The 13,794-nt window shown below is 49.7% G+C and overlaps 2 protein-coding genes across 2 annotated transcripts; one reads left to right on the forward strand and one right to left on the reverse strand.

Annotated features, from left to right (window-relative positions):
• Positions 1–4,505: 4,505 nt before the first annotated feature.
• MYCGRDRAFT_104404 (uncharacterized protein) lies at positions 4,506–5,406 on the forward strand (the record flags this gene model as incomplete). Its single annotated transcript, XM_003852050.1, has 2 exons — positions 4,506–4,821; positions 4,890–5,406. The coding sequence occupies 2 exons, from the start codon at positions 4,563–4,565 to the stop codon at positions 5,168–5,170; spliced, it is 540 nt and encodes a 179-aa protein (XP_003852098.1).
• Positions 5,407–8,452: 3,046 nt separating this feature from the next.
• MYCGRDRAFT_42027 (uncharacterized protein) lies at positions 8,453–9,169 on the reverse strand (the record flags this gene model as incomplete). The annotated part of the gene is given in 2 exon segments (XM_003852667.1): positions 8,453–8,901; positions 8,914–9,169. Coding segments are annotated over 2 exon segments (705 nt in total), but the record flags the coding sequence as incomplete, so codon positions are not given.
• Between the last annotated feature and the right edge of the window lie 4,625 nt (positions 9,170–13,794).

Genomic DNA, 13,794 nt, shown 5'->3' on the forward strand with positions numbered 1-13,794 from the left:
AATTGAGGAGCACCTCAATCCTTCAACTTCTGCAACAAGCGAGCTCCTTTCCATCTCTCACGCTGCCACCTTCACGAGGGCGACCGGTTCATTTGCATTGAGTTTGCCTCGGCCATCGGGATCTCCTCTCATCCACGGAGCATGACTCCTAAGAATGCGACAGCTCCGCCGAGACACGCTGAGTTCGATGCTTTGTGGAGCTGTATGCCGCTGCGACTGCACAGAAGTTCTGCGCGTATGATCTTCGACAGGTCTTCTTCCACGCTTTCCAAGCCATCCGGAAAAACCGCACTCCTGCCAGTACCCGGAACACAGTCGATCGAGGCCAGACCAGCTGTGGTAAATCAGATACACGCGTTTCCGAGACATCGATCTGATGGTCCGCTGACGATCACGACCGATGTGTTGTGTCGCCTTACTCCGGCCTGAATTATGGACGTAAACAATCAACAAGCTGTTCAGCTCCATCGTGTTCGCCATTCGCAGCCGCTGTCGAATTTCCATCCTCCTCGAGTTGCCAAACTCTGTTCAGAACCGCGATTCAGAAGCCCATTCGACTGACCGGAGTCGGAGAGCCCTGCAGGCACATCGTCCGCTACATCGCCGCTTGGCAAACGGCAGAGCAGAGGTTCTGTCTTCATAGGCTCTCTGCATGCTAAGTATGATAGGCTTTCCGAACGGCAGATCTGGCCGGGTTGCATTGAAAGGAATAGGGATTCCATGCTGGCAGGTAGCCCATTGCATGGCTTACATCGCAGCGGTTCTTCTACGACCCGGCATTATGCAAGAGCGGCAGCTCAGCAACTTCGCGAGAACCGGATTCGAACCGTGTATGAGGTTACTGTGAAGGGCGGGTCTGAATGTGCCGATCATATCCGGAGTGGCCACGGATCTGGAAGACGTTCGATCTAAAGGCGGCTTCATTGCTGGTACCATTCAGCAGCAAGGCGAGAGCCAGCATGGTCGATCGACTTCCGACTCCTCCATGGTACTCTCATCTGTGGCACCGTTGATCGGCGATGACAATTCGCGGACTTCTGTGGAATGGAGCATAATGTGCCTCAGTAGCGTGCGCCCTCTACCGCGGACCACGTTCTATTGGAGCTTCGCGACTCAGTGGTCAGCCCATGAGTTCGAGAGTCAATCCTGTCCACATCTCGGCGTCGTATCAAGAACGCAAAGCCAGGCTGGAGTGGTCACATACTTCTCTCCGCCACAAGTAGACTCCAGCCGTTCACTTCCTGACTATCGATGCTTATACCAAGCCAAGAGCGCTCTTGACATGGATTCAGACGAATGAACACGGCAGAGTAATCGGGCACCGGTTCAGTATGGACCATGGGCTTGATTCATCGGTCTTCTCATCGCCATATCGCCATTCATCTCTGCAACTGGCGCATGCCGCCTTGCAAGATGGGCGGTCTGAATTTTGCCCTCCCATTCGTTCACCGCGCTTATCCTCACCTCATCGCACGGCATCGCTTTCTGCGATTTCGGTACCACATTATCCGGTTCGAGAAGTCGTGCATAGACTGCCATGGGCGAACTTCGTGTGCTAGACGAATATCTATGTGGCATTACTGGAACCATCATCGACCGAACGTTGAAATCTCCATCACTGCCACCACTCCTCAGTGGGTGCTCGGCTTCGCCGCCGTCGTCTGCAGTTCGGCGAGCTTCGTTCTCCTTGGCCGTATGTCTGACCACTCGGCGACCTGTTACTGTCGCCCTGCTATTGCGGTTCCACAAAGATTCATCTTCTCCACCGAGACTACCGCAACTGCTTTCTTGTCCGTCGGAGCTCTCTCTCTGGTCAGCAGCTTCTGAAATCCTAGTCGAGGGAGATGAAAAGCAGGGTATAAAACGTGGCAATGAAAGGGAAGCTTTGACCGCAGTCGCAACGAAGCCGAGTGAGCTTGAGTGGGTTATGACTTCATTCTCGTTCCGAGACCAGAACCTGCACAAGGCAGCACAAGGTATATCCTGTGTGCACTCAGGGAGTTGTTTTGGAGAAAAAAACAGCCTCCAGCGGACGTGAGGGGAAAGCAGCGGCTACTGCGCCCAACAAGTTCTACAAAATCCAAGTTTCCTCTTACACATCTTCCTGTCCTTGGCTGGAATCAAGACAATGTACGCTATAAATGGAACAGACAAACAATACTACGATGACAAGGAATGGCGCAGCTAGCTCTTTCTGGTCAGCGGGCGAGCCCGGAGTTGGACAAGGGGATATCCTGGTTTCTGAATAGTCCCATCCCCAGTCCCGAACCGCGGCAGACTTCTTCACTCTGGTTATGATATCGGGCCAGGCGTGGATATGAGCACCGCGGAACCGTGCGGACCTCCTGCGACGTTCAACCGAGCCAACCACTGCCAAGTCTCGTACAGATCCAAATATTCATGTTGATTGGAGTGCTGAGAGTCCATTCACTGGCGTTAATCGGGATTGGTCTTCGAGATCGAGGCTGTGTTCTTCGGCAAAGTCTACGATCCTTGCTCGTTGCCTCGAAATACCTTGGTGAAACATTGGAGCATCGATTCTTGGTAGCGCTATGCCTTATTCGATACCCAGAAGCGAAGAATCTGGCCAACTGATAGAGGCGCTACAAATTTCGGGACGGTTTAATAGCCTCCTTGCACAATGCTGATCGTCGGACCGTCAAGATACAGGGTCAGGGTGTGAACAGACCTGGACTAGCCACGTTGTCGGCATCTTCAGGCAATGTCGAGCTTTGGTCAATTCTGGGTCCGAGTGGCTTTCAACATCAGGCTGTGGCCCTCGAAAGGCCCGTTCGCCTCGATTCTCGACATCGTCGCTAGTCACCATGAGAAGCATTGGCATCGAGGACGATGCACACCTACCCTTGACGTCGGCCCGCAACTCAGAGGTTCCCACGGGTCACAAAGTTTCCACCGCAACAAGCGCTCTCCCGCCATACAGAGCGATGATGACCATTCGAGACGTACAGAGAATTACAGTGCATGCCATGAGTACAGGAATAGTATCATGACCATCATACCATCGTATTCTTTCGAACAGAGAGCTACAGTTCCTTGATTTGACTTCCCGCAGGCGACCTACTCTGGGCTGAGCAGCTGAGGTGGGCTTGATCCCTGTACCGGATCGACAGCATCTGCCGAATCATCGAATGCGAAGTACCGCCCAGAGAGATCTGCCCAGATTCCAGACCTCACGGGTCTCTCTGCAGGTCCTCCGTCTTTACACAAGTGTCCGATACCACTCTAAGCGAGACGGTAAATTCCAGCCATGGCAGCTTCCTTCACGCTCGATCCAGAGCGACCGGCATGATCGGCATCCAGCAAGGCCTTCCCCTGCCTCAAGAGTGAAAGCAATTTCCCGTCTCATTGAGCTAATCCTACTTCGCCAGGTACCAGTGCTGACTGGTGATGCAACCACCGACGGACGGACCTGTCACTGTGCAAGGACCGCACGGTCGATCGGACACCCAGAAGGGCCGGAGCATTCGCCGACTGCCAGAAGTCTGCAGCAAACTGAGAACTTACTTCGAAGTTATAGTCCCTTGCCCGGGAGGGAGATCTCGTATTCACCATGGGAAATACTAACGAGCGGTGCCTACAAAACTACTGACCGGTGCCCTGCAATATCGGATGTAATTCACCCCGCAGTACATTGTCTTTTACCTTGCAAGCCTAGAACTGCGCAGCCTTGCTCCCTCGTCCCTCGGTCGCGGCTTTGCTAACGACAACAACATAGTTTTGCGACTGGACGAACGACGAAGTGTCCGCGACCGACACCCCTCCGCTGTTAGGGGATAGTCGTCGTTCCTCCTCCTAAACCCCTACTCCAGGCCGCGAGGGGGGCCCCTCGGATCGCTCCCCTATGCGACTTGTGTAGGTAAGCAGTATTCTGTATTCCGGAGGTTATGCATCGTATCCCGCAGATAAGATGGCTGTCGATATTGCAGGGCACCGGTTAGTAGTTCTTTGGGCACCGCTCGTTAGTATTTCCCATTCACCATGAGCTGAAATGATCTCGTACGATCTGGCAACGGCATTGCTCCTCAACAGTTCAAGGGTCAATGCATTAGTATGATCGCTTCATCGTTCCATCCCAGCTCTGGGTTCATGTCACCCGCTGGTCTCGACTGTACACCAACTTCATGTGCCTGATAGGAACAGACATAGCGCTCTCAACGATATCAAGGATGACCATACATGCCTGATACAAAATTCGTGGCGTTGGAAATCTTGAGACGGCCATTCCATCGCTCAATCCCATCTGCAGAGCCCTGTCATCCGCTGGCTTCGACGGGGATCCTTCGCGAATTGAGTCCATGTGCCTGGTAGGGATGAGCGCCGCTTGTCTTGCTTTCCATGAACTGACCCCCATGTCTTTCCGGTCCATCACCAACGATTAGGGCTACGACCTATTCTTAGGACAGTGTCGAACCGGTCGTTTCGCTGATGCGAGAGATATAAGAGGCGACCGACCTTCCACCTTCTGTCCTCATCATCACTTCCAAGCAAATACAGCTTCCCTCATCTCAAGTCCCTCAACGGTTTCCAACTCTCACTTCAAGATGCACTTCCAAACCATCTTCGCCGCCGGCCTCCTGCAAGCCGCGGCTGTGTCGGCCGTCCACTACCTCACTCCTGACAACGCTGGCCGCAACCAGGGAGCCAACTATTGTGGCCAATACGCACCCATGGACGACCAATTTGGCCTCAAGTCATGCTCCCAGGAAGACGTCCAGCTTCTCATCAACTCTTTCTTGGCAACTCCAGACGCCTACATCTCCATCGGTACCAGCTGGGCGCGCGCCGGCACTGCGGGTGCTTGTAAGTTCTCGCCTCTGTACTTTGCCGAACGCCACCAGCCACTGACTACAAGTTTTCCATCTCTGCAGGTGCCTTCAGCATCGCTGTCATTCCAGGTCAGCTAAATGGCAACGGCGTCCTGGGAGGTTTCGCCGACTTCGCGGATCTGTCGCAAAATGCCTTGTGGGCTGCGCAAAACGCTGGCGCGGCCACGGGTGGTTGGCTGCACCCAAGAGTTGACTCGTCTGGTACCCTGCCATGCGACCAGCCACCAGCAAACGGCGGCCACGACAACCAGGTTTACGTCCAGTTCATCGTTGCCAGCTCGGAGTCCAACCCGCCTCAGCTGACGCTTCCTCCTCACAACTAAGCAGTGAGCAATCGCTCACTGTTACGGAGGTCATCTCGATCGATCCTTCGGCAGGTATTGAATTCTGGCGATGGAAATGGTGATCACGTCTTGCAAGTGCTTTTGCGCAGACGTCAATCAATGTGGAGGACTGGTGTATCGTAGGAGATGATGGACTTCATTTGGCGATGGAGAGCGGGCAATTACATCTGAATGTATCTAAACGCATACGTCGGTCGGTCAATCTGTCATTCGAGAAAAGTCTCTCCTCCCACTTCCCAAGCCGCGTTTATTCCAGCTCTTTCCGTTCACGGAAGTTGCATTCCTTGGGCACATGCCGCCTGACCTTCATGGAGGCTGTCATGCTATCCTGGAAAGTGACGTCGGTTCCGCATCTTCTCGGACGCAGGAAGTTGGAGCTGCTCGTGCCATAGCTGGCCGGTACGGCTGCGCAAATGCCAAGTCTGCCCTGCGCATATGACCCACCAGCAGGTCATTCCCGACCTTCGGCTTTCATCCGCTGCGGACACGGTCTGCTTTTCCAAGACTGAACACTCGGAGCGACCCAGCTCGGATCAACGACCACTACACGCCATACCACATTCAGGAGACCCTGCCGCGAGCGATTGACAGAAACAAATGGTCATACAGGAAGTTGCCCATCGATGGAAACGTGAGATCGAGCAGTGCACACGTCCTCCAGGCTGAGGATCTGCGATCATTTCAAGCTTGTCGGATCTGCTGCTGTGCATTGCTCAGACTGAGCTTCGCAATTCTACATACCATCTGCTTCCTTAGCTCTCCTGTCCTTCGATTGTTGCCTTACACATCTTTCTCGAGCCTCTCCAGCTTCCCACAACACATGCAGCGATGAGCTCGACGGCTTGCGTCTTCTTTTATCTTATCGCAGCTGCTTTAGCCATCGTTCACCTTCTCTTCCTCTCCTCGGGTCTCACCCGTCCCTCCACTGTCGCCAGGGACGACGTCTCATACTAACACCGAGTTGCTGCCGTCAGACTCCATGGTGATCTGAGCCAAAATAGAACGTACTCACGATGGCATGCCATTCATCACGTCGAATCAAGTCTGCTCGGTGCCCGTTACAGATGCTGCTCCCGAGCGCATTGGTAAGATTACTGGCCAACTTCGATCAATGTGAATGGCGGGATACGGTCAACCCCGCGTCATTCTGCATAAGCTCAAGACCTGGACTGCTCCTGGGAGGCGAATGGGCACAGAGGTCTATGTATAGATAGAGCAAGGAGACATCTTGACATTCCTCTTTCTCCATCGATTCGAATCGTCACGTTCTGAACGCGATCAATCGACACTTCCTCCCCACAGGTCGTCTAACTCGTCGTCATCAAAAATCAAGATGCTCTTCCACATTGCCTCCTCCCTCTCGATGGCTGCTTTTACTCGGCCTCGTCTCGTACCGTCTGCGCCGGCCAGGCACGGAATGAGTAGGACTGGGCCGGATCCACCTGATACGGATCCACCTCATAGTATTGGAACGGGACCACTGCAAGATTTCTGGTGCTACGGCTACCACTACCCATGGGAGACGGCGTCCATGATTGCAGTTGATGTCGCCTCCAAAGAATCTCCACGGTGCTATGTTGTTGTCCAATATGAGCCAGTGCCAGACCAGGGGCCCGCCATCGCCGCTAGTAACACCGATTTCGATGAACCGATACACGTTCGAATAGCACTGCCCCTGCTGTCCGGATCGGCCATCGACTTCGCAGCCGGCTGTCCAAGCCCCAAAGGTGGTAGCGGAGGAGGTCGGGCGGGTGACCAGAACTGTTACTAGTGGAAAGGACTGTTTCTATTCCTGAGTCTCGGCGCACTGGACATATGTGGACTAGAATTGAGCCGGCTGCGCCTTTTGTCAACACCCATCGGGCACCCCAGTGGATCAAGCTCTCTGCAGCAACAAACCTCGCGCCGTGTTGAAGGAATCCATACAACGGACGTGCGCCGCAGTATCTCAGTACAGGAACTGACCTGAGCCATGTCTTTTTCCTGAAATATCAACACACGGAATCTCTCAACCGTTCGGATCTCTTGAGACGTGCATCGAGCGAAGCATCTGATGCAAGCTTTTCGTTTTGCAGAACTCACGGACAGCGAAGATAACACTACTGTTGACATGGTGAGCAGAAAGAGTACAGCAAATTGACACAGTAAGATTTGTTTGCAGGGACAGCTTCAAAGGCCAAACACGTTCAGTCGGCAGGTCGTCCCACTTGCTCGTACCGCTCTCAAAAGGCAGATGATCGATAGCTTGAGATATGCTGCCGGTCACAACGCAGATTTCCTTTAGCGGACGTCGAGAAACCTCGCTTGACACTCGGCTCTACAGTAGCTGGTACAGCTGCTCCCTGAGACGTAGGATGGAGCCCCCCAACCCGGGATCCTACGGAATCTCTGTATAGGCCATCGCATGCGACTTGCTCGATCCAGTCCTGAATAGCTGCACCGGTAGGATGCGCCGAGCAAAGTTGGCGGCAAACGTATTGACTACGGGGCTTTGAAAAACGAGATGTAGAACGCATTGTCTGTGTAGAGCGGAAGATGAACTTGCCCACGGAGCCTCCAGGATTTGCCCGGGCGTGAGTGAAACCATGGACTACATCCGTGGCAGTGCTCCGGGAGCGATATTGAAGTACACATCCGTCCGCAGAGTCAAAATCCGGCATGTCCGGGTGCACAAAGAATGGTCTTCAAGGGTTCCTTGCTCCTGCATGCGCTGCCGGCAGCACGCTCTAGGCCGCAATACGCCCGTCGATCTGGGCTGGACGCACGTGCTGTCTCCGCCGTGCGGGAGCGTCGTCGGGAAGGCGCACAATATGCTTCGGCGGTCGATCCAGTGGAGGGGAAGACTGTACGGAGGTTATAACTTTGGTTTCGAAGCGGCGGGATGTCGTGCTGAAGAGGTGTTTGTAGGGCATACGATGCATCTTTATATGCACTGTGCGTATCCTGCACCAAGACTTTTCGTGGAGATTGCTTCGCGCAGTCTGAGACGAGGACAAAGAGGACTACAGAGATACGAAGCACGGTGACATTGCATGAAAGCCAGCGGAGCAAGACATTGGGCCGAGAAGCTGAGACACAGTCAAGAATGAGTCAAGATTTCGAAATTATGTCTGGGTAGGGAGCCACATCATTTGGATCGCGGTCCATCTCTCTGATCATGGCGTGAAGACTCAACACCTTTCCCTGCAGCAGTATGGAAGCGCCGCGATTGACGTGATCGGCAGCGCCGCCCTTACAACTCTCCTTGCCCCTAAATGCAGCTCACCTGTCGTTGATCATGTAGTATATCCTTTCCCAACAGAAGAACTCCTTGGCATACATCGGCATGATCTTCTGGACCTCTAACTCCCAACCCCCGAGCATAGGATTTACCCAGATAGGAGAGTGGCAATACTCCCACCATTCAGGGTACCAGCCAGAACCCTCCCAGTCGATAATGGTCACTTTAAATATGCCGCTGCCATCCTCGTTGCTGCCCCGCCTGTGCACTATAATGTTCTTCGGTGCCAGATCGGTATGCGTAAAGACGGTCCGGAAATCCTTAAATATTTCCTTCATCAGCGTCGTCAGAATCGCGATTTTGGATGGTCCCTTAGGATTAGAAACGGCGAGACGATCCGCGAGTGCATCGATAAAGTGTTGTGCGTCTCGAAAGGGCCCTTCGAAGCCTCGCCCTTGATAGAAAAGCGTCGCATAACAGAAGAAATGTTCTTAGAGCGGACCTTTAACTACGGCTCCGAGGTAGTCCGGAGGCGGAAGGCTGCGGTATTCGGCGACATATTCGCGGAGCTGCTGTACGATGGTGTCCTTGTCGACGACGGAGAGCTTATCCCATAGTTTCTCCAGCGTGTCGCCCTCGATGAAGTCCAAAATTAGGTACTTCTTCCCGCGGGCGCTGTTTGGCACGACACCAGAGCCATAGCACTTTGGCACCGGAATATTAGTATGGGCGGCGAGGTACGCCAGGCTATCGGCTTCTTAGAGACACGTCCGCCCGTTGTATTTCATTACGTACGGTCCGATCCTCGCAACGGTCGAAGCTAATACATTGTGATCGTCGTCGTAGATGACGTCCTTGCTAGCGAGAAATTCTTCGACGGTGGGAGGTAGGACTGGCAGGGTATGATTAATGGATGGGCTATGTACGCGAGCGAGACATGTACTTAAGCTAAATGTGTATTACAAAGGAGGTTCGCTTTAGGGCACGTTCGGAGAATCCTTACGCCTTATTCAACCTCATATATATAAGGTTACCGAACGCCAAATTGCAGCTAATTAATATAGCGTTAGTTAAATGTAGTTACCGAACGGTTATAAGTATATAAGGCTAGCGTAAATAAGGCTATCTTACCGCTATATATTATATAGAGTTTAATTTACTTCGGCTTGCCCTTTTAGGCAATCCGGAGCTAATATAAGGCAGTTGCGTAAACTAGACCTTAACACCTCTATTTCGTAGTAATTTATAGCTATTCGGCTATATTATAGGCCCTTATAGGGCTATATATTACCTTATGTTACTACTACTACTACTACTACCTTCTAATACTAATAATACTATTAGTACCCTAGAACTCCTAACCGGAGCCGCCGCCCCTCCCCCCCCCCCCCCTTAGCCGCCGACGACGAGAACGACGAGAACAACGAGAATCGCTTAATTATATATCTATAGTAGGGCTCTTAGCTATATATATATTATTACTACTACTACTACTACCCTCTAACAACAACAATACTACGTATACCCGCTTTCTTACCCTTACCGGTAGTAGTAGTCCGGCCGACGTACTCTTACTCTATACCGGTAGTAGTGCCGCCGCCCCCCTCCCCCTCGACGAGAACGACGAGAACAATAAGTTAAAGGAGTTTCTAGCGCTCTTATTAGCTAGCCGTTTAACACCGGATTCGGCGTTTCTAGCGTTCGTACGAGTCGTTTACGCGAGTAAGAGATATCCGGCGGTCGTACTAGTAGATACTACGAGAAATAGATAAGATAGCTCGTTTAACCGGCATCGATAAGGTAGTATTAGACGGCCGAACAGACTGCACCTTTACGCGGTGGCCGTCGTAAGTACCTTCCTTAGAAGGGAAACCAAGACAGTCTGGAAGAAACCTCCTCGAAAACCTCTTAAAATCCGCCCGAAATCCTTCTCGAAATCCGCCTCGAAACACAAGCTACAGAATAATAGCACGATTTGAACGAATAGCTCTCTACGCTACGAACAAGAAGAAGAAGAAGAAGAAGAAGAAGAGGCAGTCTACTCTGTCCTATACGCGCACCTCCTCGAAATCCGAATCGAAATCGCATATCCCTTCTCTAGTAGAGACGTCGTTGCCCTCGAAAGGAAGCATATATGCACTTTAAAGAGCTAGAACTCGGTAGAATCTACAACTCTGCGATTAACCTGCGTAGCTGTATGCGTTTAGAAGCGGTATACAGTTCTACAAAGGCATATTAAGGATAAGAGGGGGCAGCGAGTTAGACAGCTGCTTTTGCACTGCTTTTGCACTGCATTCTACACTACTTTTGCACTGCATTCTACGCTCCTTTTTTTTTTCGAATTTGCAGCGTGCGTACGAAGCGGAAGGATCTGCTAAAAATTCTGCAAAAAGCTTAGCGCGAAAATTCTGCAGCCCTAGGCTGCAACACTCGTTTAATTTCCTTTGTCTTGCGCTGTTTTAAAGTCCTTTAGCAGATTCTGCTTGCAGGTCCTGCCTTAGGCACGGGGTTTCCCCTAAGGTTAAAGAATACCAAAAGAATTTAATTGTAAATAGATCTACTACCTTGTTCGCAAGGCCGTCCTACATAGTCTTAGACTCTAAAAGGACGTAAATGGAACAAACAAACAAACAAACAAACAAGGTAGTATTAGAAGCGGCTATTACCGCGGCTATATACGTTATTAACTACTATAGCTATAACTATCTTAACTTCGCTAGTAATAGGGCTATATATAAATAATAGACGTACGCTAGTACGAAGATTACGAGCTATCTATTAAATAACGAGGTAGACTTATTTAAGACCTATCGAATTAATACGGCTACATTCTATACGTTACTATAGAAGCTCGTCGACGCCGGTAGACTAGATTCGAGCCGTTATCTAACTACCGTAGAGCGCTTAGTACACTTCTTATATATCGTCGGCTATAGCGTTACGTATTATAGCGTCTACCTTATGTTTAAACGGTCGACTTCTACCGTTAGTAAGAGCTTCTATATAGTCCTTAAAGTAATCCTTTAGCTATACGACGAATACGTAAAGGAGCCGGATTACTAGTAGCCTATACCGGAGCGTTTAAGGGTAGCTAAATACACCGAATTCCGGTCGGTAGTTAGAGCCCTTAATAGTACGTACATTACTACTCGTATGCCAGTAATAGAGGCTATAGTATAGCGCAATCGTAAGGGTGCCTTAACGTAGAATGTCCTCGCTGTCGTCGACTTTAATATACTATTTACGTATGTCCTTATAGGCTAGGAGGGCTCTACGAACGACTAGCGTATAATAAACAAGGCTCGATAGAGTAACTCGTTTAGTAAGGAACTACCGGCTAATAAGTACTACCTTACGGACGCTAGATACAACAACACCGGACTTACCTTAACGCTATATCGCGGTATACGTTATTACTTAAAGAAGTAGCTTATAGGTAACTAGCGGCCGACGTCTAAAAAGGAGCTGTTTAATCTCCGCTATTCGTCGTTAAGGAACATTATTAAGCGAGCGTTTAGTATGTTTAAGATAAGGTAGGGGATTATAAGAAGAGCCGGTAGCCCTTACTTCGACATAGACTACTAAGTAGACCTATTCTTAGCCTTAGTAGTACTTTAAAACTTTATCCGGCTTTATAACCCCTCGGACGAGCTGTTCGCGGACGAGGAGCGTCGTATAGCTACGAGACAACCGCTAAGGGTAGGAGCACCGTACTACAATTAGATAGCTAATATCGATAATAATGCGGATAAGGGCTTAATAGACGACCGGCGTAAGACTATTACGAAGGCTATATAGGAGTAATATAAGGAGGAATTAGTAAGGCGTAGTTATTCGATCTAAGAATTGCCGCTCTAAGGGGGCTCTCGTCGTCCGAAATTTAAGCATTAGGAGAAATCTACTAATTATTAAGAACATTACTAATATACAACCGTTTATTACAATTTCTTTATCTACGCGTAGCCCTTAATATATATAACAATCGCCGTCGTATAAATATGTCGTAGCGGTAGCCGTATAGTATTTAATATATAGGGGGAGGTTATTATTATTATTAGAAGATTTTTTAATAATTATTAAAGATAAAGTTCGGCCGCCCGGAGCTCGCTCCGGTAAAGGACAACCCCGCGAAGTCGATAGATTTTAGTACGCGACGGGCGTAACATAGATTTTAGCTACGGGGCGGGGAAACCTCGGCTTAGCTAGAGCTAATAAGAGTACTAGAAATCTTCGAAAACTAACAACACCCTTACTAAAACTATTAGTATAGCCCTACTTTAATCTAGCTTTAAAATTCGTCGAATCTAGTAGAATCTTAGCCGTATTTACTACATTTCTAGTCCTCTCGACGACCTTTTAATAACGCGGGAGTACCCGCGTAGTCGATAATAGAGATATATCGATAAACTATAAACACTTTATAGCCTAATTGCTTAATAACTATACGGTAGAATGTTTCTATATTAATATCTAATGTATAGATGTATCTATTAAAGACGTAGTAAAGTCGTCGTAGTCCGAAAAAAATCGTATAGCGGATAGTTAAACACCTACGAACGAACGCCGCTACTAGTTTACTCCGCGCTAATTGCCCCTTAAACCCTCCCTTATTTTATAGAGCGCGTCGACGTCTAGCTCTATATTGTCGCTAATGTCGATAATATACGTTAACTAGCTAAATAGCGAGCTGTTATAGAAGTACCTAGCCGACGTAGGGTTAATATCGAAGCCCTAGCTAATGTTAAGATATATACGCTAAGTTATTAGTAGTCGCTCCTTATCGATTAGATCTATTGCTCGATAAGGCTAGTCGACCGGTACGAGGCTAGCAAACGCGTCCTTAAGAGCGTTACTAAGCACCTTCGTACTAGTACTTCGTTACGCTCTAAATAAGGGCGGAGGTACCGGAGTTAGTAGCTACTTATTAGACTTCCGCTTCTTACGAACGAGGCTATTCTCGTCGACATCGAAGGGGTCGTTATCGTCGTCGTCGTCCGCTAGAGCCTAAGACTTGTCTACTTTAGCTAAAGTCGCTATTATTATTGTAGCTAGAGTAGTCGGTAGTACTAGCTCGTCGTCGTCGTAGGTTACTATCCTCGAATTACGGTCTCTCTTCGTTCGCGCGTACTTACTAGTAGCAATCTTCTTATTAAAGATTACCGCATACTACTTAACCTAAGGGCATAGCCGGTGCCGTAGCTTTATAGTATACTTATAGCTATTAGCCTTTAAGTAATCTTCCTAGACCCTATTAGATACCGTAATAGTTCTATTGCTCTTAACGCCGAATCTAGAGACATCTTATAGGACAACGTATGCCGAATATACGCTCTTAATAGCCGTTATCTTACTCTAAATAGCCGACTATACTACTAGTTACTCG

Source organism: Zymoseptoria tritici, chromosome 5 (assembly GCF_000219625.1).
Source record: "Zymoseptoria tritici IPO323 chromosome 5, whole genome shotgun sequence".
Lineage (NCBI taxonomy): Eukaryota > Fungi > Ascomycota > Dothideomycetes > Mycosphaerellales > Mycosphaerellaceae > Zymoseptoria > Zymoseptoria tritici.